This window comes from Pieris napi, chromosome 17 (genome assembly GCF_905475465.1).
Source record: "Pieris napi chromosome 17, ilPieNapi1.2, whole genome shotgun sequence".
Taxonomy (NCBI): domain Eukaryota; kingdom Metazoa; phylum Arthropoda; class Insecta; order Lepidoptera; family Pieridae; genus Pieris; species Pieris napi.
In genome coordinates, this window is record NC_062250.1 from 9,030,252 (window position 1) to 9,055,168 (window position 24,917).

General features: G+C 34.5%; 3 protein-coding genes across 10 annotated transcripts in view; 1 reads left to right on the forward strand and 2 right to left on the reverse strand.

Moving 5' to 3' along the window:
* Nucleotides 1–1,158: 1,158 nt before the first annotated feature.
* LOC125057800 (transmembrane protein 104 homolog) lies at nucleotides 1,159–6,280 on the reverse strand. The gene is made up of 5 exons (XM_047661702.1): nucleotides 6,105–6,280; nucleotides 5,601–5,813; nucleotides 5,125–5,384; nucleotides 4,257–4,450; nucleotides 1,159–3,104 (listed from the first exon to the last, which is right to left on the reverse strand). Exons 1-5 carry the CDS (start codon nucleotides 6,141–6,143, stop codon nucleotides 2,302–2,304), a joined length of 1,509 nt encoding a protein of 502 aa, XP_047517658.1. The 5' UTR covers nucleotides 6,144–6,280; the 3' UTR covers nucleotides 1,159–2,301.
* Nucleotides 6,281–8,870: 2,590 nt separating this feature from the next.
* LOC125057799 (transmembrane protein 104 homolog) lies at nucleotides 8,871–13,366 on the reverse strand. Its single transcript, XM_047661700.1, has 5 exons — nucleotides 13,116–13,366; nucleotides 12,555–12,767; nucleotides 12,022–12,287; nucleotides 11,560–11,762; nucleotides 8,871–10,955 (listed from the first exon to the last, which is right to left on the reverse strand). The coding sequence occupies exons 1-5, from the start codon at nucleotides 13,191–13,193 to the stop codon at nucleotides 10,189–10,191; spliced, it is 1,527 nt and encodes a 508-aa protein (XP_047517656.1). The 5' UTR covers nucleotides 13,194–13,366; the 3' UTR covers nucleotides 8,871–10,188.
* A 2,561-nt stretch (nucleotides 13,367–15,927) lies between these two features.
* Nucleotides 15,928–24,917, forward strand: part of LOC125057725 (protein Gawky) — a 30,447-nt gene continuing 21,457 nt past the window's right edge. For 2 of the 8 annotated variants that reach the window (XM_047661567.1, XM_047661571.1), the window contains exons 1-10: nucleotides 15,928–16,063; nucleotides 17,009–17,109; nucleotides 17,351–18,360; nucleotides 18,543–18,644; nucleotides 19,167–19,292; nucleotides 19,845–20,014; nucleotides 20,581–21,138; nucleotides 21,537–21,985; nucleotides 22,360–22,614; nucleotides 22,936–23,092. In XM_047661567.1, coding sequence (XP_047517523.1) covers nucleotides 17,574–18,360; nucleotides 18,543–18,644; nucleotides 19,167–19,292; nucleotides 19,845–20,014; nucleotides 20,581–21,138; nucleotides 21,537–21,985; nucleotides 22,360–22,614; nucleotides 22,936–23,092 — 2,604 coding nt within the window. In that variant the 5' untranslated portion in view covers nucleotides 15,928–16,063; nucleotides 17,009–17,109; nucleotides 17,351–17,573. Of the gene's footprint in view, nucleotides 16,064–16,164; nucleotides 16,253–16,412; nucleotides 16,576–16,644; nucleotides 16,777–17,008; nucleotides 17,110–17,350; nucleotides 18,361–18,542; nucleotides 18,645–19,166; nucleotides 19,293–19,844; nucleotides 20,015–20,580; nucleotides 21,139–21,536; nucleotides 21,986–22,359; nucleotides 22,615–22,935; nucleotides 23,093–24,917 lie in introns of those variants that run through there. The other 6 variants (XM_047661573.1, XM_047661568.1, XM_047661574.1 and 3 more) reach the window with 6 other exon arrangements.

Here is a 24,917-nt window from a genome sequence, read left to right on the forward strand (position 1 = left end):
TTACCGGATTGAAGTTATGTATTTATGTATTGAAACGCGAAAATAGAGGACACGGTGAGCCATTTCTGCCAAAACCCTCCATCATTTAGTCGATACCAACTCCGGGGAAATAAATACAGATAATACAACTTTTTCTACAGCTGTGATACTTTTTGACATTCAACACCTTTTGTCTTCAGTCACCGTGACCACGCACACTGTGCGTTTTCCAATTACAGCACTAGAGCGCATTATGCGGCATAATGCTCAACGTTGAATGTTCCAACTACAGCAACGCTTCGCACAATTGAGCACTCTCAAAACTAATGCTCTCGCGTGCTTCTCGCAATAAATACCAACACAGTGACAGAAAATTGACGTCTTTTTCATAAAGTTGGCATTTATCGAAATTTTCGTTAGTAAATATTATTTATTGTTGAAACATTTGTAAGGCTTTCGATTCGTCGTAGATTTTGAAAATAATTAAAGTTATTTCAAACTGCTAAAAAAAATAAATATAAGTATAAATAGTTACTTTTTTTATATTCCACATTTAAAATATGAATACAATTTTATTTTAAAATTCGGATCTGTAAACAAATTTATTTTACAGGATTATACTCTTGTAAACATTGCAATGGTTTTGAAAATGTATGTAATTCTTTTTGAAATCATTTAAAAAAAATTACTCAAAACGTAAATGATGTAAACTTCTTACATGAAACTATATATTTTACCGTTAATTTAGCTTGTTAAAACCTTATATTCTTTAAAGGTTTTCTCTTATTTCAGTAAAAAAATGTTAATGAAATAATTTGATTATTAAAGTAAGCGTAAAAAGTTTTCAACCAATTATTATTGTTAACTCTATTCAGAACATTTTTTTTTCAACACTGACTTAGCGCACTCTGCTGATGCATTTGAAAACTAATTCACGTTCCAATTAAGCTTCAGCATTGTGCGGCACTGAGTCGCATTATGCTCTGTAATTGGAAAACGCACACTGTAAAGCACGCGAAACGTCAACGTTTCACTGTGCTGAGTGATGGCATTAATAACGAATAAATCGGCGAAATAGATTTGTTCCTCTAGAATAGTACGCGTTATTTTTATTGATTTTTATTAATATTGTTCAGGACGATGTCTGTTCTATATGGTTCAAAATAAAAACTCGTTTCAAACACACAAATAAATTTATACACACTCTGAATTTATTTAAAAGTGTAATAAAAATATTCAAAAGTTATTTTAACTATAGCAATTAGACACAATATATACAAAACGTTACGCTATCACAGAAAATTATTATTGTACCAATACCATTTCTGACAATTCCTCATTTGTTCTAGTAAAAAAATATAAAAGTCATAACGTTATTAGAACTAGATGCTATAAAAATTTGACTTGACTAGGAATCCACACACAATTAATCTCACATATTTAGACTATCTTACACAATTATTTTATGTTAAAACAATTTTATTATATTTTGTATTATTGTCATATAAATTAACAATCACATCGCGAGTAAAGGGTCTTAAATACGTAATTCTTATTTAATTTCTAAATATTATTTAATTATTGTACTGTTTTGACTTTAAGGGTGAGATTCAGAAACGAGATAAGAGAAATCTAATACACACTTAACGCTAAATCTCGTATGATGATTACCATGAAATCTCATCCATCTCTTAGTAAAGTATATATATATTTTAAACAATGATATAAATATCTAAATAATTTAGTGCCGCTAGAACAATGGGTCTTGAAGGTTTCTTTGGTCATTTTCTTTTAAAGACAAGATGACCAGCCTGACTCTGAAGATGTCTTCCTCGCGATGATAGCATTCACAAGTAATTGTAAATTGCATAGGAGAATCCGTCGGTGCAAAGCCGATCTCGACCTTAGGGTTTTCGTCCGCTAAAGCCCTTTGGCCACTGCTCTTATAACTATATCTTATATCTATAGGAAAGAAGATAGCTTCTTTGCTCTTCTGCGATGTAACTATGTCATGATTCCACGCGGATTTTGCGTGAGCATAAGTTAATAAGCGATAGACGAAGATATCCAAACTACTTGTGCATTAGACATGCATAAATCAGCAATGAACACATTTTTGTAAGAAATTGTTAGTTTTTTATAAATATAAATAATCACTTAGGTTACAAGGAATCAATTAGTAGGCAATTATTGGTAACGACTAACAGTACAATTACGTACTGAGCCAGAATTAGTTAATTAATCCTAATACCGGCATTACATTTACTATTATAAACGTTCTAAAGATAATGTAATGGTTAAATGTGAGTACGGCTGTTTAACCTATTTAAAGTTAAAAACTTCGTTAAAATATGATGTTTCACGATCTGAATCTTTCTCGATTGTATTTACAGCTCCGAGCATTATACATATAAATGACCAAAGTAGGGCAAACACAGCCCACGATACATTTGAAAATGGACTTTTATATTTATTAACCGCTCCTAAACCTAACAAATTAGCGCAATGTCGTCTAGCAAAGAGCACAAGAAAGGTAGGTATCAAATACTGTATCCACCAACTAGCATAAGACCATGTAAACATAATAAGAACGCTTATATCCTCCAAAAAATATGTCAGTAATAGCGGAGGAACGACAGCTACAATTGGAAATATCAACTTGCGTAAAACAAAGTTATACGACTCCAAGCGACTCGTATCCAAAAACAAACTTTGTAAATGATTTCTCAATGTAATAGCAATAATCGGAAAACTCGTAGAGAGAGTGAATACAGGAAAAAGAGCGAGAAAGTGTGCGACTATTTCTAGAAAAATATTCTCATTATTTGTGGGCACGAAGTTTAATGTATAAAGATCGTTGAGGTTTGCGAACGCGAACGCGCCCGTGATCGCCAGAAGGAGATAGAAGATGCTAATGACTATGTAATCAAGCGAGAGGTGGAGCCCAAGGTGACTTTTACCTCGTATAGGGCTGATTAGGCCAGGGAGCGAATGCTGGCACATGAATACATAGGCGCAGGTCCCGAACAAATTGGGCATACCCGTGAAATCGAAGGCTGGCGGCTTCCCTTGAGGACCGTGTTTGATTAGAAGATGTATCGCCATTGATATCATTACGACGAATGCTGGAAAAATAAAATACGACTTAACATTCTTTAAAAAAAGCGACTTTAAAAAGACTTTCAGTTAAATAATTTTAACCAATAATTTACTTTTAAACACAATATGGTGTGGGGAAAACACATTTCTGTGTTATTATACACAGTTCGATTCCATGTGAGGTCCCAGGTAGTTTTTCAATTACAGCACTAGAGCGCATTATGCAGCATAATGCTCTACGTTGAATGTTCCAACTACAGCAACGCTTCGCACAATTGAGCACTCTCAAAAGTAATGCTTAGGTTTCCTAGAAAAGCGGTACCGTTAACTAACGCCTTTCATTTTACGGTTGTTAATAACGGCCGTCTTTATTTTTAACATAATGCAAAAAAACATTATTTTCGCTCGTCAAAGTCACGTTTCCAGTCATAGTATTAATTAAATATGGGCACCGTTGCACGCGAAAAACGTTGAACTAATATTTATCACCGCTATGACGGCCGTCATGCAAATGACAGCACCACTATTACGTTGACACTCAACGTTCTCTAGAAAACCTACTCCGATGTTATTTATAGACAACATATGGGTGACGTCACCCAACGTTACATTACGGCCATTGGATAACGGCACCGCTTTTCTAGGAAACCTAAATTTGATGGTCTCGCGTGATACTCGCAATCAATACCAACTCAGAGACAGAAAATTGACAAGTTGGCATTGATCGAAAATTTTGTTTATTATTAGAACATTTTTATCAAGATGAAGAAGACGGCACAATCTTATTTGTTTATAATTACGAGAATAAAAATAAAGAAAATTACTCAAAACGTAAAAATTTTTTTTATGAAATCATCTAACCAAATTACTTAAAATAAGCGTAAATCGTTCAACCAATTATTATTGTTTACCAATTTTATTTATACATTAATGAGGTTGCTAACTCTATGAATTTTTTTTTTCAACACTGAATTTAGCGCACTCTGCTGATGCATTTGAAAACTAATTCGCGTTCTAATTAAGCTTCAGCATAATTCGGCATTGTGCGCCAATGAGTCGCATTATAATTCTAATTCTCTGTAATTGGAAAACTACCATAAGGCTCTAGGGTTCATATTTTAATTGTTCTTGGTAAAAATGAAAACTCAGTATTAAAAAAATTATAATAAAATAATTACCAAGCCACCGCATGCCAGAAGTAAACAGCTGTAGGTATTTTGTCTTCTGAACATTAAAGAAGACAAAAGGTCCCATTGCTGCGAAGAATGTCAATAGAGCCATTCGGTAACAATCAATACAAGTGAAGGTCCCTTCAGAGTCATGAAAGCAGGGCCCGTCTGTTATATTTTGCATTTTTGATGGAACTGTTGAACTGAAATAGAAAATACTTTAACGAATGGACCATTTAGTTGTTAGACTTATGGTAAGGCCAGTGACTCTTAGGGGGCGTCCATAAATTACGTGAGGTGTTAAAGGGGGTGGGAGGGGGTCGAGTCAAATCTCATTTAATCATACGTTGGAGAGAGGGGGGGTCTCGGCAAATATCACGCAATTATTTTTCTGATTGAAAAAAAATTTAGGAAAACGGTTGACCCTAAAGCCCATCTCTGCAACTTCCCACTAACTCCATTCCTAAACGCTCAACATTTGACTTATTTAGTTTTAGTCGTAAATAAAAGCACGAAACAAATTTTTTTCTTTTTACAAAAACAATCCAATGCGTTTACGTAAGAAACCCACATTTTGAAAAATCTCACGGGGGATGGGGGAGGGGGTTGATAAAATCTCACGACAACTCACCAGGGGGGGAGGGAGGTACAGAAAATTAAAAAAAACACCTCACGTAATTTATGGACGCCCCCTTAAGCCTGAGGCAATTAAAGCTTGGGTGTGCCACAAAGTGTTTTTCTATCTATATGCAAACATCAAGAGATAGATATTGTCTCGATTTTATAATCTTAATTGTAAGCATTGCATAAAATATTTTTTTCTAAATATAACTTCTGGATTATAAAAACCCCTTAAGAGATATATAAGAAATCATACCACACAACATCCATCAAAGACTTGGAAACAGCAGCAGAATATATTGACAACTCCCCATACAGATAAACACATACTATGCAATAGGCCATTGTCCGTCCAGTTTTACTTAAGAAGAGATTAGCCATTTCCCCTAGCTCAATTCTCTTATCAAGACTGTAATATTGTGAAGGTACAGAGTCTCCACAAACTACAGGATCTTCAAGCTCTGCATACTCAGGAGGATTTGAGGTAGTTTGTTCTGAGTTTTCTTTATCTTGCATCTAAAATGTGAACATAAATTTAATAGTAACATTATCCAATGACAAAACAGAATTTGGCACAGAAAAGATATTTAAATTTATACCAGCATAATAGTTGCATCTGGTAACTTAAGACAATATTTATTTCTTAATAGGTGACCTTTCACCTTTTGAAAGAGAAAAATACTATTCATTTTAATTAAGTTTACTTAATATCTATTATAAAAAAGAACTAACACTATTCCTCTTTAAAAGTTGCAATCTTTTCCATTTGAATACAGCATTGGCACATGCCATAGTTTCTATGACATATGTTGCATTCATAAAACTCATAAATGCCAGGAATACAAGAGATATTGTGCTTAGGCCCCATCCTGCTCTGGCAAATGCAGCTGGAAGAGTCAGAGCCCCAGTACCAACTATTAAGTTAAATATGTAAATTAATCCCACCTGAAAAAAATGTATGAATCAATAGATAAAAATATTTTATATAAAAATGTAATACAATAATATTTCTATATTATTATTATTAAAAATGTAATTCAATAATATTTCTATATTATTGTATTACATTTTAATACTAATAGATTTATAATTTTTTAAAGGCAAAATAAAAGAAACTAAACTCACAGAAACTAAAAATTTTAAGTGCACATTTTCTTGATTAAAAATAAAAAATGGAATTATAAGAAATGGAATCTGGTTTGTGATTTAACTTAATATTTTTATTAATAAACATACCCAAACAGAGTATTGATCGCCTCCCTCAGCAACAGGCATTATTATATTTCCTCTTAAAAACCACCGCTATTGCTGTTTTAGTTAATATTTACGTCTTTTAAGGGGCTCCGGGCCATTTTTTCACCAAAATGTATAGGTGCAAGTGTGTGGCTGGTACCCGTACCGATTACCTACCAATACTGGCAAACATCTTGAACATTAAATAGGGGAGTTGGGGAATGTTTGCGCAGCGCGAGACACAAACGTCAACTGATTTACCAAAATGAAAAATCCAAATACCAATCACTCCCGCCGCCCCCGGCCACCCCTCTCAGTGATACCTAAAAATCGCTTCTGCGCAGGCAAGGACATTGGTTCAAGATGTTTGCCGGTACCTATAGTCAAACCAAGCCATGTATGTACCTAGACCGTGTAAAGACAAAATTATGAGTCATATAGGTACTGTTGCAGAAATATTGCCGAGATATACATTTTTCAGCCATGTGCTGCATTAAAATGTTTTTTTTTGTATTTTCGGGATAAAGCCGTAATGATGTAGCCCATATGCACTTCATTAAAAGTGTAGCCCGTGCCCCATTAAAAATGTATCTATATGTATAGTATTATATTTAATTACTATTTCCACGTTTTAAAGTGTTATTATTAAAATATTACCGTATTGTAACTAGATTCTAAGGTGATCGGTTTGCGATATTTCATTGGAGGCTGTCAACACGCATTTGTATGGCTGGGATTATCCTCTGCTAATCTGAATTCCAATTATTATTAGAATTAGGAGTGCCCATAATCCATATGTACTCCCCATAAGTGTCCCTGTGGCTTTGAACTTGAAGTAAGCAGCCTTGGACATCATGGCCTCCATTGCCAAAACAGTGCAAACGGGCTTTTTTCTCGCCACATCATACACTGCCCTCTTGCCTCCGACAATGTTTCAGCTTTTTTAGAGCCAACAGGCATCGCTAGAGACGATGTTAAGCGGCCGGATGGGATGTCGTTGATCCCTTAGAAGGTGCTTCTTGTGTGGATACGTTAGCCCCGTCTCACATCCCACGAACAAGTAAATAAGCTGGGAAATAATAAACGGCTTACATATAAGAATCTTTCCTTCAACTTCGATTTTGTTCCCTTTGGTGTAGGGACCAAACTTGACTACTTACCTATATATTGAATACTGAAACTTGTCCATCTCAGTAAAAAAATATCGTCCGTGCGGAAAGAGAAACGACGTGGTGGTGTTATTATTTATTCACAAAAATTTATTCACATTTTTTTTTTTATTAAGTATCAAGATACTGTCGAAGTTTAATGATGTAATAGTGATGATATAGTAGATGCAACATTAGGCATTTTTGTGAGGGCCCAAGCAGCTGTATTACATCTGGAAGAACGGATGTATCGCATAGTTTTTTCTTGATAGCTATATGATCTATGGCTATATGTCTCTTTTTGAAGTGTAATACTTCTTTTGGCGCGTTAGGGAAAAATTATGAGAGTAAATTTAAGGTGGGTACAGACTGGTGAAACGTAACATGCAATGTGTCATGCAATGAAAGAATTTACCGTACACATTGCTGCAATGTATCATGAAAGGTAACACACTTTGTAACAATTTCTCATAGTTTGGACGTCTTGTGCGCGCGAAATGTGCATTTCACGCGCACGCTACGAGCATTACAAGCCGCGCGCGGAGCGATCCGTGATTTGTCGGTTTTTCGAACGAACACAAAGGGGCGCGCAGTGTGCGCGGTGCGCCAACGTGGACGGTCGTTTTGAAATCAACACGTGCACTCAACGAACATGGAGGACGACACTGCGTGGAGTGAGGAAAAGACATTTTGCTTGATAGATGCGTACAGATTTCGTGAAATTTTGTGGAACCCGCCGAAATGAAAACTATTATAAGAAAAATCTTAAGGTCTTCGGCGTGTTTTCATGAGTTGATGTATTATTAATAATGAAGTACTGATAATCGTCATAGAAAGAACATGGTTTTTTGACTCCATGCTTCGTGTGATCTACCGGTTTAAAAACGTGTATCGAAGGGCCGTGTCCGCGGCAGAATGGCGGATCAAGACGAACGCGGGAGGTTCGTAGTGAATACGCGTTAAGAGCGCGCTATGCGTCCACGCTTGCAGCGAACATGCAATGAAAGGCAGAATAATACATTTCATGTTACGTTTCACCAGTCTGTACCCACCATTACACAATGCGCGCGCGCCGCGCACACCTTCACAAAAAACCGACAGCCTGAAGTCAGCTATAGTCATTTTACTTTTTCCTATTGTTAGTGTCGTTTTTTTCTATAAATGTAGAATATTTTTTTTATTTTTTTATTGATTTTCATGCTCACGTTACGATAAGATGCTCAGACACGGATATTTGTATTATAATGCTGGGAACTATGAAAAAACTCTTTAAAAATTACAATGGTTCCGGGAATTTCCAATGATTCGTTAATATTACGAAATTATATGGAACCGGCAAAATTTGTTGCAGACAAATTCTGATCTGTAAAACATCAGAAAACCGTCATGCAGATAGTTTTTTGATTTCTATTCCATTTCTATTTCTATTTTTGGTTCCCAAATTTGCCGCCCTAAAAATTTGCAGCGTGCTGATAAATCCGCCACTCAAGGCTCTTTTGTTTGACTTATCGTTTAAAGACGAGGCCCAACCTTCCCACACATTCATGCTGCATTTCAAGTCCAAATTTATATTAATATTGTTCAGCACGGTGTCTGATCTATATGGTTCAAAATAAACTGGTTTCAAACACACAAAATAAATTTATTGTAAAAATACTCTGAATAAAATAAATACATCAATCAGTCACTTTAGCAATTACATAGATACATATACAAAACGTTACGCTATCACAGAAAATTATTATTGTACCAATAACATTTCTAACACAATTCCTTATTTGTTCTAGTAAAAAATATAAAAGCCATAACATTATTAGAACTAGGAATCAGTACACAATTAATCTCACATATTTAGACTATTTTACAGCGATTATAAAATTAGCATTAAACAATTTTATTATGTTTTAATTTATTGGCATAAAAATTTACAAGCACATCGCGAATAAACGGTCATAAATACGCAATTCTAATTTTATTTTTAAATCATTGTACTGTTTTGAATTTAAAGGAAGATTCACAAACGAGATTAGAAAAATCTAATTCTCTTATCGTACAGGACACACTAAATCTCGCTTCTGAATCTTACTCTGATATCCATCTCTTAGTAAAGTAGTTTCCGCCACTTTGATATTTTAAACAATTAATGTCCATCGATATAAATATATTAATAACTTAATAATTTAGTGCCGCTACAACAATGGTTCTTGGCTCCGAATTGAAGGTTTCTTTGGACATTTTCTTTTAAAGATAAGGTGACTCTGAAGATGTGCTTCCTCACGATGATTGAATTTACGAGTAATTGTTAATTACATGGGAGAATCCGTTGGTGCAAAGCCGACCTCAGAGTTTTCGCACGCTATAGCCACTGCTCTTATAACAATATCTACAGGAAAAAAGATCCCTTCTTCGTTCATCTACGATATACCTACGATTGATTCCACGCGAACTTCGAGTGGGCAAAGTTAGTTAATAACAAAATAATGTTAAAATATATTGTGCATTAGACATGCATAAATCAATGATGAACACATTTTTGTACGAAATTATTTGTTTTTTTTTTTTAAATAATAATATTTATATAATATAAATATTAATTAAATCACTTTGGTTACGAGGAATAAGGATTAATAGGCAATCATTGGTAACGTCTCATCTTCTCCGTTTCTAACACGATTTTTAACATAGTCAGCCAAAATCAGTTATAGTGTGTTTTCAGTCACTCAGAGTCGTAAATTTAAATTAACAGTTACTTTAGACATTGAGTAAAAAAAATATTCCGTTCGAGAATCGAAAGCTGTATTTTTACTACCCTTCAGGGGTAATCATTCCTTACCGGCATTAAATGTATTATTATTTATTTACTATAAAACATTTTAATGGTAAAATGTGAGTACGTCTTTTTAACCTATTAAGGTTTAAAATAGGTTTAAACATTTTATTTAACGATGTAAATGTTTTTCAATCATATTTACAGATACAAGTATTATACATATAAATGACCAAAGTAGCACAAACACAGCCCACGATACATTTGAAAATGGACTTTTGTATCTATTAACCACTCCTAAACCTAACAAATTAGCGCAATGTCGTCTAGCAGAGAGCACAAGAAACGTAGGTATTAAATACTGTATCCCCGTACCGGCATAGGACCCTGTAAACTTAATAAGAACGCTTATATCCTCCAAGAAATACGTCAGTAATAGCGGAGGAACGACAGCTACAATTGGAAATATCAACTTCCGTAAAACAAAGTTATACGACTCCAAGCGACTCGTATCCAAAAACAAACTTTGTAAATTATTCCTCAATGTAATAGCAATAATCGGAAAACTTGTAGAGAGAGTGAACACAGGAAATAGAGCGAGAAAGTATTCGACAATTTCTAGAAAAATATTATCATTATCTGTGGGCACGAAGTTTAATGTATAAAGATCGTTGAGGTTTGCGAACGCGAACGCGCCCGTGAACGCCAGAAGGAGATAGAAGATGCTTATGAGCATGTAATCGAGCGAGAGGTGGAGCCCAAGGTGGCTTTTGCCGCGTATAGGGCTGATTAGGCCAGGGAGGGAATGATGGCACATGAATGAATAGACGCAGGCCCCGAACAAAGTGGGCATGCCCGTGAAATCGAAAGCTGGCGGCTTCCCTTGAGGTCCGTGTTTGATTAGAAGATGTATCGCCATTGATATCATTATGACGAATGCTGCAAAAATAAAAAAATGTTTAAGAATATATAAATATTCTATGCTTATATATATATATATACATATATATATATATATATATATATATATATACATCTTATATTTATATCTCCTAATTATTTTAATTGACAAAGAATGAACGAACACGAAGGAGAAAAAATATACCTTGTCCGCTTTCGGTTATAAAGAATTTTAACCAATGTTTTACTTTAAACACAATATGGAGTGGCGCAAACACATTTATGTGTTATATATTATGTTCTATTTCATGTGAAGTCATAAGGCTCTAGGGTCCATATTTTAATTCATATCTCAAGTCACAATAATGTCTTAAGCGCTGTCAAATATGTAAAACTTCAAACAGAAAAAATATTTGACAGCTCTTAAAACTAGATATTTAATTGAAGTTCCAGAATACGAACCTAGCTGTTAAGCAAGCTGCCTGCCAATTCAGACATGGCCATGTGTACGAAATCTTACTGGACAATTACTTAATTAATTTAATTATTTAAATATAAATCACTTATTAGGTTATATTTAGTCAAAATTTTACTGAAATAATATGGTAAAAATGAAAATTCAATATTAAAAAAAAAAAATTACCAAGCCACCGCATGCCAGAAGTAAACAGCTGTAGGTATTTTGTCTTCTGAACATTAAAGAAGACAAAAGGTCCCATTGCTGCGAAGAATGTCAATAGAGCCATTCGGTAACAATCAATACGTGTGAATGTCCCTTCAGAGGCATGAAAGCAGGGCATATCGTCCCAGTCTGTTATATTTGTCATATTCGATGGAACTGTTGAACTGAAATAGAAAATACTTTAACGAATGGGCCATTTAGTTGTTAGACTTATGGTAAGGCCAGTGAATCTTAAGCCTGAGGCAATTAAAGCCTCTTTTTCTATCTATATGCAAACATCAAGAAATACATATTGTCTTGATTTTATAATCATTATTGTAAGTAGGTCAGATTTGCTCATTTACCTTCAGGAACTATATAAATATTTCTAAATATAACTTCTGGATTATAAAACCCCCTTCAGAGATATATAAGAAATCATACCACACAACATCCATCAAAGACTTGGAAACAGCAGCAGAATATATTGACAAATCCCCATACAGATAAACACATAGTGTGCAATAGAACATTGTCCGTCCAGTTTTACTTAAGAAGAGATTAGCCATTTCCCCTAGCTCAATTCTCTTATCAAGACTGTAATAACGTGAAGGTACAGAGTCTCCACAAACTAAGGGATCTTCAAGTTCTCCATACCCAGGAGCATTTGAGCTACTTTGTTCTTCTTCTGAGTTTTCTTCATCTTGCATCTTAAATGTGAATATAAATTATTATTAATTTAATAGTTAATTTTCCAGGGACAAAACGGAATTTGGCACGGAAAAGATATTTAAAGGCAACTGTTATATTGATTGTATACATCAATATCCATGCATCCAGTAATTTTAGAAAATATTTATTTCTGAATAGATGATTTTTTTACCTTTTGACATGGCAAAATATAATAAATTAAAAAAAAATCAGTGTTTCAAATTATTTATGTTTATTTATAATATGTATTATAAAAAAGAACTAACACTATTCCTCTTTAAAAATTGCAATCTTTTCCATTTAAATACAGCATTGGCACAAGCCATAGTTTCTATGACATATGTTGCATTCATAAAACTCATAAATGCCAGGAATACAAGAGATATTGTGCTTAGGCCCCATCCTGCTCTGGCAAATGCAGCTGGAAGAGTCAGAGCCCCAGTACCAACTATTAAGTTAAATATGTAAATTAATCCCACCTGAAAAAGTTTAATAATACATAAATGGAACAGTAGATACTAATATTATATATAAAAATGCAAGACTCATAATTATTACAATTTGTAGATGAATATAACAAGGGAACTTATTTAAACAATCTTCTAAAATCAAATAAAGAGAATAAGTAAATTTTTTGTAGATTGACCTTCGTTCAAAATGATAATTTTAGGTTTTGCCGTAATATTTATTTTTTAAAGACAATATAATAATTTTAACTAATCATTTAAAGTTTACAAATTATTTGGTACATATGTTACGCACTTAAGTTTTTTTTTAAAAAACTGCTGTTTTGTGAATCTAACTAAACATTTTGATAATAAACATACCCAAACAGAGTACTGATCGCCTCCCTCAGCAACAGGCATTATTATATTTCTTCTTAAAAACCACCGTTGACGAGGCATGACCTATAACGTGTTGACAACATAGCTGTTTAAGTTAATATTTACGTCTTTTAAAAATGTATCTCTATGTACTATAATTACTATTTCCACGTATATCAATTATTATTATTAAAAGATTATCGAATTGTAATAAGATTTTCTAAGGTGATCGGGTTGCGATATTTCATAATTCATTGGAGAATTGTCAATTGACTAGTGTCAATTGTATAAAGCAAATATAGCGCAGAACATTATGACTTCATATTGAATATTGAAACTTGTCCATTTCAGGAAAAATTTATCGTCTGTGCGGAAAGAGAAACGACGCCGACGTGTTGGTATTATCATATTTTATTCACAAACATTCTATTCATATTTTAATTTTTTTTTATTTGTAACAGTTTTGTCAACATTACAAAAAGGTACTTGCGACCTCACATCTCTTTGGGGTATTGCTGGGTCTTAAGGGCATTTTTCTTTTTTATTGTAATTTAACAATAACATAAACTCATCACTAGCTACTATAGCTGCTACCCTTAATAAATATCACCACCCCTAATAAAAACATAAGCCATTTGCGATTCAGAAATAAATATCGGCAACCTTTATACATATTATATGTGATATGAGTGGCCATAATACCCGTAGGCGTAGTCAATAGTTATATTAAACAATTTCTGAATATCAGAATTACTATACCTATCACACAAATTGTAGCCTATACACGGGCCAGCAATGAGCAAAGCGTTTATTTCAGTATATTATTATACGTATTATTTCTCTATCAACTCGGTACACTCTAGCTTGTTATTTATTATTTTCTAATAATACTAATAGCCAGATTTTAGTAGTTACAGTTAATTTTTACACAATATGTTAACAAACAACTTTGTCTACCATGACCTATTTTTGAGTTTTCCACGACATTTAGTTCTGATAGCATTTACTAAAGAATATCCTCTCTTGGTTAGTCATTATCTTCACATGTAACAATCATATGATATTAGGTGACAGGCGCAGTGATATTTCCAAAATTATTTTTACCACGCAAATCTGTGTGCAACATAATATACGAATAGCGCCAAAACTTAAAACAAACTGCACATGCGCTAAATCTGGCGCAGCCGCTCTGAGGTGAAAAAGTGTCATAAATCCACAAAGCTAAAGGTAAGTGAGGAAAATTGGGACAGAAGCAGGCACTGGGTAGAAATACCATCAATAAGACTCATTCGACTTCCGCACTTCACACCATGTCAGTTTAATGGAACATAGAGAGACAATGCGTTCCATGTGAACCATATTTAATGATTTTTTATTCTTCAGGGCACTTGTGGTGAAATGAAATAATTCTACGCAGTATTGTTAATAGCCTAAGTATGAATTGTTTAATGATGATGAATATATTATATTATTGTTATTTCAAGTTTTTGTTAACTTTAACGCTATATAAAAACTTAATTACTGAATATTGCCACTTGCATAAATAATTAATTTAAATTGGCTTTGTTCACAGTTACATACATTGATTAGAATATTATTTCATAGCAGATAATAATTGTTTATCAAGTCCAGTAGGTGGCGTTTTAAATTTAATTTTACGATATAGGTACCTAGGCGAAGATAAATTATTATTACTCTTACAAGTTACAACACAGAATTGTGGAGTTCGTCCGTCGCGTGACTATCTAGGAGACTGGAGATCCAACTTAAGATTTTAACCTCCAAACACACAAGTACAGACACCACAGAACTGAAAAAAGTTCAATCGCGTTGTATATTATAGATTTAAGTCTCTGCTTTAAGTCTGCACTCTACATGGACCACGCCACTTGCTATATGCTTTTTACCGGAAATCAAAGTTATGCGAGGCCTTAGCATTAAGAGTAAGTTTCACGTACGTTAAAATTGTATTGGATTTAGACCGTAAATGCCTATGGATCGAGTTTCCTTAACGTAAACACAAAAAAAGTAATGTGTACTACGTATGGTTTAATCTAAAACAATAAAATTTTCAGGCCTCAATATCCCATCTATCTGATTATATTATACCTACACATCTGCACCTTGAAATCATATTCATATTTAAAACAGTAAATTAATGAAAGTTAATGTTATAAAAAAATTACACTACTCGTGCAGAAGCTAACATTTGTGCTTATTCCCGCGCATCATGGCGAACTTTATTGCGCGAGTCATCGGGATTCGCGGCAAAGCGAGCAAGTATAAAGCCGCTGTGTTTGAGACAAAATTATGTTTATTGGTACTTAATATCTGAGTATTCAATACTAATAATCATGATATTTGCATAGGTACAAGACTCATTGCTACAATTCATACAGGATACATCATTATGACCTATTTTATCTAAGAAAATAAGTGAACATGGCCCCAGTGTAATAACTACAAAATAGCAAACTATTATTAAAATATTTAGAACTATGTACCTATGAGAAAAATTAATAAGTAATGTCAGATAAGAAGAAAAAATTGTTAAAAGTTGAGAATCGCAAGACGCACTTGTGAATCGTCTCAAGTCGCGAAACACGAAGTACGAACGGTATTTATGTACCATAATATAATGTACCTACCTCATTCCATCTACCTATCTACTGTATATACTTGTACGATGCTATAGAACATAATATATACCTACTGTAACTTTATTGTATAGCGCATACTATTAATCGACCAAGAAAAAATTGTATTATGTAAGCGTTCGTTTGTATTGAAAATGGTAACCTTCTAGAATAGGTCTGGTAATACAAGTTGTCGTGCGAACCCCGACGACGAAATCATTCCATCCAGCCGTCTAAGTCGTGTTCTTGGGGTTTGGGATTGAAATTTTATAAAAATCTATATCGTGTTTGTGCCAACAAGCTTACAGAACAAAGGTATTATCATAGTTCCGTAAAATAATAACCAAAGTGATGTAAATTATCATAGAACCTTTTAAGCATTTATGGCATCGCTTTCTCGGGCGTATCTATTGTCTCGCTCTAATAAGCGGCGCGTCAAGATCGCACAAAACGTCTGTCTCATTCTAACTAGTAATATAACACCGTTGCGCTCGTTCGTGTCACGTAAGAATTTTTTGTATTTTCTCCTGCAAAACTGTGATATTTTGGTGTTTTTTTAGAATTAAAGTGAATTTTGTGTGTCTTTTCACGTATGGAAATGTTTTTACTCGGTTTTCTGCTTTGTATTAAGCTTATAGGTCGTTCTAACTTTCACTCTAGCTGTAGATTGTAGATAGGTACTCTAGATAAATATATAACATAGATGTAGGTATAGAATCTGTAGATATTCAACATCGACACTCAAGGCCGAAATATACACAAATATAATATCAGTCTACTATGTACCTGCTTCTGAAACTAAAATGAAGATTATAATCTAGAGAAAAGTGAGGTTTTATCATAAATTCCGTTTATGTGTAGTCTTAAAACCAGTGTGATCATTGATTTGTGAATTTGTTGTTCGAATCGTTGCGACTTGCGACTCGCGAATCGCTACTGTGGCTTGATATGCGCTTATCATGTCCGCGACGCAATATGCTGTCAATTTTATAATTTTAATACCAGCGCGAGCCAGGTTATATGGATTGGTATAATATGTCTAGATATTGTTTAATAATAATAAAAAATAAACAAAGTATAAATTTTCACGTTCCGTAGTCCTTGAAATAACCTCAAATATTTTTGACTTAATGTGGAATTTTACAGGCTCTTAAATTATTGATGTTTGTTGCTATGTACAAATACCATTGACATAGAAGTTACATTAAGTAATTATATTGAAAAGTAATAATATAATTAATTCGTATTTTTGATATACAGACAAAGTGAAACGAGACGAGCTACTGCAAAGCTGCTTCAAAGGATCTGCCGAGCCCGCATTATCTGTGATATACAGCTCAGCCTCTCGTCCGTCCTATAAGGTATGTAAATTAAATATTTTATTGTCATTTGTTTCCAAGTGGATTATTGTCTGTATCGTATCTTGTTCTGATGAATTTAAAGATTACATAATACTATTTTAGGGCTCATGTCTGTTAGAGTATACAGTTAATCAACACCAGATGATACATGACAAACTTTTTGAAACATGTGACTCTCATAGTTCTATCTAATATGCACACAGAATAGTGGCATTCCATTACCAAAAACATTCTGTTCTAGGGCTGGGCCACTCGGGGCTAGAGGCATCCACAGCAGCTTCCAGCGGTGATCTCATTCTTGCCCTCTATTATAGAGGCACTAAACACTGCTACCTGCTTAATTGACTGCATCACTACAAACCATTGTTACTTAGTCTTTAATTGAAACAATATGCAATCTGTGAAAATAAGTATAAATTTAGCTGGATATTGTAGAAAATTATTCTATTTATAATAATTGTCTGATGTCTAATGTTTCTGTAATATTATGTGTTCCATATCTATTTAAGGATAATTGTTACTCCAATATTGATACTGTTACCGAACCAATGCAATGTAATTACTCCACCTCAATGGTGGTGATCACAAATAAAATTGGTGCTTTTAAGCGAGTCGAAGAGAAGAATGAAAGTCAGCGAGTTAGTGTAAAAATGGTAGATAATAATATTTATAATGTAGAATTTGTTGATAGGATCCAACAAAACCAAATGATTGGCGGTACGCCTAACTACTGCATTCCTTTAATGATTAACGCCATAACAGTCCAGGGTATCTCATACAGTGACCCGTATTTCAGTAGCTTTAACTTAAACTATAAGATGGCGTTTGGAGCGCCAGAGTATATGAACAAGTCTGATTACGCTTTTAAATCCTCAGTTTGTATTATACGAGATGAACCTTGCACGAATAAGACACAATTACTAAATGTGGAGTCTGCTCATAATAATATGAAACGCAAAGCTCGAATGATAACACATGAAAAGTCTGCATACAATCACCATGACAATAAGATATTGAGCGTCGGTGATTCAATGAGCCAGTCGGCGGTATTGAAGACGTTCAAAAATGGCGATCTGACATTAGATGGTATGTTGGCATTGGTGGAGAATGAACAAAGAATCTTAAATGATATTAAGAAGAGTGAAGAGATAGATACTTGGGGCGTGCCTCGTCGCTTGCGGCTGTGCGGCGGCGGTGAAGGCTCTCTAAATGCTGCTTCAGGCTGGGGAAGCCCACCCACTTCTAACAATGGTATGTATAATACTTCTGGGTTTTAGGGTCATTAAGTACGTCTTTTGTCAGTAAGTTTGTGAAAATTTGTCAATATAGGGTTATAAAAGAATTGTAGTTTAACATTTATTAATAATGTATCATAGCTTTATTAATATAAGGAATTAGGAATGAAAAAAGAACAAATACAAATTTTTTTGCAGCTGGTAATTGGGGTGGTAATTCCAGTGGCCAAACCAATAATGGGACAAATAATACTCAACAATGGAACAACAATCAACGACCGCCAACTTCACAAGCTGACAGTTAGTTGATTATTTTTTATTTCTTAAAATCATGTATTTAAATTAATTGCTACGGATAGGGTTAGGTAAATGTTCTCAAGTCTTCACAACTTACTGATATAGTACTGAATACAACCATTCATACCTCAAAATACTCCTTTAGCAGATGTAAAATTGTATTTACATCAGTTATCAGCTAAATATGTCTTAAGAATATGCATCTTATTAAAACCAGTGTTTTGCTTGAGCTACTTATTGTTAGAAACTATGTTATTGATAGAAGATATCTACAAATTATATTCAAATAGGATTTAAGTAATTAAACACCTATTGCTACTAACTTACTGAGATATATTGTAATATTGATTTCCTTCTAAAAAATTCCCTTTAAAAAAACAATGTTTGGTAATTTCAAAGTACAGATCTAACTAGTGATAATATGTAACAAATAAATAAATATTAAATAAAAAAGAATTTTGTCCAAAAATGCACATTATGATAAGTATTTTAGGACACAAATATTTATGAGTTGTTTCCTTGCAGTGAACAGCAATAAGGGGAATGGCAATCAAATACCGCCGACCAGTGCGGCATCACAAAATTGGCAGAGCTCCCCACCAAACATGCCAAATTCCCAATCCAACAATAACAGTGCGCCTTCTAGCAATGGTATTAACTTTAAAAGGATCTATTATTTCATTAATTTTTTTGTATATATGTCACCGTAAAATTGTAAAAACCGTTAGATTGTAATCTATCTCGCGAGATTGTAAACTGTCGAAAGATTGTGAACCTCAACGAACTGCTTACAAATTAACGTATTATTATTCGGTAGTTATATGAAATTGTTGGGAAGTAAAATTAATCTGTAATTGACCAAAGAAGTTTGAATGATAACTAAGTTAGTGTAGTACAATCTACCGAATAATAATACGTTAAATTGTAAGCAGTACGCTGAGGTTCACAATCTTTCGACAGTTTATAATCTCGCGAGATAGATTACAATCTAACGGTGTTTACAATTTTACGTTAACATATATAAGTGTAATTTAAAAATGATTTTAATAAGTTCAATGTATGTTGAAGCTTTTACAATTTGCTAATCATTACTAATCACAGCATTAAGTTTCGTAGTATCATTAATCAAGTGACTCAAATGATCACTAATTGGTAGCATTAGAAATTAATGTGTTTGAGTAAAACATTTTTTATAATTTTTAGGTACAAACGGAAATGGAAACGGGAGTAATATGGCAAACGCAAATGCCAATGCGAACGGACCAACATCAAATGGCAACAATGGAAACTCGCCAAATAATACGTCCTCCGCGAAAATAGAACAACTTAATTCTATGAGGGAGGCACTATTCAGTCAAGATGGTTGGGGCGGCGTAAGTAGACTCATATTTATTAATAATAATAATATAAACCTATATTTAGACAAGATACAATTGTACTTAAGCTAGAATATACATGTTTAGTATTGAAAAAAATGTAACTTTAATATATGTAGTTGAGCAGTGTTGGCCTAGTGGCTTCAGCGTGCGACTCTCATACCTGAGGTCGTAGTTTCGATCCCCGGCTGTGCACCAATGGACTTTCTTTCTATGTGCGCATTTAACATTCGCTCGAACGGTGAAGAAAAACATCGTGAGGAAACTGACATGTCAGGCACTGAAGGCTGATCACTTACTTGCCTATTAGAATTAAAAATGATCATGAAACAGATTCAAATCTGAGGCCAAGACCTAAAGAGGTTGTAGCGCCACTGATTTATTATTTAATATAATATATTGTAGTTGAATATTTAAATTCCGTTGACAACCTTATCTGTTTACCTTTTGCTGGTTCCAATTGCCACCATAAATTTCTGACCTGGGCTATAACGAATTATATTGATATTTATTAGTTATTTTTAAAGATAATATTGGGATTTATATTTTCGTTTTTTTTATAGCAACATGTGAACCAAGACACAAACTGGGATGTGCCCGGATCTCCCGAACCCGGAGCTAAGGTGGACGCGGCTGGAGGGCCGCCCCCTTGGAAACCAAATATTAATAACGGTGCTTTTCTTGGAACCGATCTCTGGGAGGCCCACTTGAGGAACGGTGGCCAACCTCCGCCGCAACCCGCGTCCAAGACGCCCTGGGGCCACACCCCTACCACGAACATTGGTGGGACGTGGGGCGAAGACGACGACGCCGCGGATTCTGCTAACGTATGGACCGGGCCGCCGCAGCAGCAGCAATGGGCGGGAGGTCCGCCGGCCCACTCGCAGCAGTGGGCGGTACCAAAGAAAGACGACTGGAACGCTTGGGGTGAACCTCACCGGCCAGCTGACCCCAGACTGGACGCCCATCGCACCCCAGACCCTCGCCAGCAACCCCCAGAACTACGCGGAGGGATATCCGGCCGCCTCAATGGCGATATGTGGAATCAACATCATCAGCACACGGCTGCCGCTCCCAACAAGATGATGCCTAGTGGTGCTGTCAACCAATGGGGTTCCCAGGTAGAATATTAATTCTTGTAATGAGTATTTGCATTGTACAGCAAGATTTTTTTTTTTAAGAATGTTTTATAGTTATTCACATAAAGCAAGCATAAATAAAATAATATGTCTATGTCTAAATAAATTATTGTATCACATATACATAAAATATATATATACATATATATATAAGCCACGTTCATAGGAGTGAGAGCCGTAACAGTAAACACATGGTAATTTATAATATTGCTCTCTTGAAACATTTAAATTTATATTTTGACTGCTAGTATTCTATTTTTACACGAACCTTGAAGGTTGTCTGTTATAGAACGTCGTTTAATATCTTCTTTGACTTGTGTAATATTAATGAAATAGCGGTCTTAGAATTTATGGCCCTTAATGATAGACTATCATTGTAGGGACCAAAGGACGGTATCAAGGTGAGCGGTTGGGAGGAGCCTTCTCCGCCGGCTGCGCGCCGCGCAGCGGGTGCCTTCGACGACGGTACGTCCCTATGGGCCCAACGCTCGGGCATGGGCGGCGGCATGGCTAGAGGTGCGCCCCAAGGGCCCCCCGCCCCGTCGAGAATCCCCCCCACGCCCTCGAAGCCGGAAGGCGTCTGGGCCACGCACTCCCAGCGAAATGGCTCCTGGGAGGAGTCCCACGCGGGCTGGCCCGATCGTGATGTCCCGTCCTGGTCGGACTCTTCCGCTCCCGGTCTATGGCCCGTCCCGAAGCCGAAGCCGGCCGGTCCCGCTGGGGCCTGGCCTGATGATATCGCCGAGTGGGGAGGCCCCAAACCCCCTCAGGGAGGTTCCATCGGCAAGCAGCTGACTAAGGAGATGGTCTGGAATAGTAAACAGTTTAGGTTAGTATCCCACAATTACCTATAACATTTATTACATTTACAGCTAAGGGAGTGCTCAAGTATTACGTCACGCAATTTTTGGAGATTATTGACCACCACCACCCCCCCCCCCCCCCCTCCATGTAACGCGCCGTAACGTTTTTCTGTACCCAATAGTAAAACGTTTCGTGACCACAACGACTGGAAAGTCGAAAATATTATTAAGAATAACGCTTAATTTAATCCCAGCTCCGCATCGTAATGTTTTACAAGAGGACCCCCCAAAATTCGTTACGTTATTACGTTGCTTGCTTGAACGCTCCTTAAGTTTGTAATTAAATCGTCACAGGCACATAGTACTGACATATAAATTAATATAAAATTCAATATCCTAGAATCCTCTTGGAAATGGGATACAAAAAGGAAGAAGCCGAGGCAGCTCTTCGTAGCCGTGACATGAACGTAGAAGAGGCGGCAGAGATGCTGGCAGCCGCTCGCGGAGATAGCTGGCGTCGGGATGACCACTTCCACCATGGACCGTTCCAGCAGCAACCGTCAGTTCCGTCAGTTTCTCCAGCGGTGGTACAGAAGTTGCTGAATCAGCCGCCTCCGCATGCGGTTCAGCATCATCCATCCTTTAATCCTAACAGGTGAGAATTATTATCTGGACCTTATAAAAAAATACTAAAAAAACATTGAAATTGTCGCCATTTTTGATTAACAAATAAAGAAAATATCGTTGAAATTGTGTTTAAAAAATACTTTTGGTTAAATTTCACATAAATTTAAAAAGGCAGTTAAAAATCTAGTTAGTAAATGATGTTTTCGTATGAATATAAACAAATTTAATACATTGTATTCTACAAAATATCAAATGTTTTAAATTAAAATTGATATGGATTTTGTTTTGAAGCCTCTAAAATGAATATTATAATTTTAGTATTAAATTAACATATTTTGTAAAAATCCAGCGGTTCTGGAAATAGCAGCCAACCCAGCACAGCCCAGCTCCGGATGCTAGTTCAACAGATACAAATGGCTGTGACAGCTGGATACCTCAACCATCAGATATTGAACCAGCCGCTTGCTCCACAAACATTGGTTCTACTTAACCAACTCTTACAACAGGTAAACATTATATTTATTTATTTACATATATATATATAGATACAGATTTAGGCCCATATTTGAATCATTCATTCAATCTTACATTCAATATTATGCTCAAAAAGTAAAGAAAAAAAGTTTCTATATATTTATTATATGTCACACAGACAGTTGACAGTTCTTGAAAGTACATTTTGAAAAAAGAATTTAAGAAATTAAAATTAAAATACAGTAACAATACAAATGTCAAAAAACACTAAATAATAATGACAGAATGTGTTCCATAATATTCATACTAATTAAAAACATTAAAATAGTCAATGTGCACATATAAAGTAACATTTATTGCACAGTAGGGATTGGAACTCACGACCTTAGGATTGAGAGCTTAACGTGAACCACTTATCATGTTTTACACACACAGAGTTAAATTCTAATTAAGCGCTTCAATAGATAAAACTTGTACTTAGCACAGTACTCTTTAATTGAATAAGACTAATGAGTATTTCGATTAATAGGCATAGTGTAGCATCGTTACTTTGTAATTACACGTAATGGAGTTTTAATGTTGAAAGTCGTTTTTTACCGAGTAATTTATAACGATTAAGATGATTAAGTCAATCTAAAAATGTAAATTTTAACAATTATATTCTCACACATCGCCCTTACATTATATTCACAAATAGCAGATTTGAAAAATATTTTCTATTTTTTTATTGTTTAATATAGAGTATAGAAGCTACACAAATTGATGTCATTAATTCTGTTAGTATCTGTAAGGTTTTTAAAATTCGAATCAAACATTCATAAATTCAAGAACCCGCCAAAACGCTTCTGTAGCCAAGATGGCGTCGCACCACGTCTACGACGTACCATGCTTGAAAACGTAAACAAACAAGTTTTTACGTGTTAATTATCATAATTAAATTACACATATTATATTTCGAACCAAACAGTCTGACATAATTAAACTCTAAACTAGTATTAGGATTAGACAACCTACGTCATCGATTCGCCTACTCCGTGGACATTTTGTTTCACGTAACTGACAAGAATTAAAATCAATATTTTCAATTGTGGATTTTTTGATAAAAAAAATTTATTTACAAGTTTTTCACTGTAATCGCTTTTTAAGTTATGTTTTATATAGATTACTCTCAATATTTTGTATTTTTAAATACTTAGCAATCAGAACCATTACATACTTAAAACTTGCAATTGTAATTAATAATGCAAGGAATAAAAATAAATACATATTAGTTGGATTTTTATTAGATGTTGGTAGATAGTAAAATTATTTATTGTACGCACCAAAATGGCGACGGTAGTACTACTTTCAATTGTCGTTAGATTTTGATTATTTGATTCAGGTTTATTTATATTATTCTGACTTCAGGAAAATACCCAAGTTTCATAATACTCGGTTAAGTATTATAATGATTATCTCACACATTTCTTAAGCAACATAAAAACGAAACGAATAGATTAAAAAAAAACAAAAAAGGGTGCGTGTACTTATGTACGCGCGTAAGAAGTTATACTTCTTTGGCATTATTAGAAATAGATTTTGATTGCATGCAAATAATTAATTACAATTAAATAATCAAAGACTGGAAAAGGAGTCATTATAGTCAATAAAGTTCAGTTTACATTTGAAAAATTTAATAAATAAATATTTATAATTATTCTCTTACAAAATAAAAAAATTTTATAATTCATATTATAAAATTTTTAACACATTTATATTAATATAATTATATAAATGTGTTAATAATATAATTTGTAGCACATGCTACAGACCTGGATAGCAACTTTCTTTTATTCTATTTAGAGATAGAGATAATTT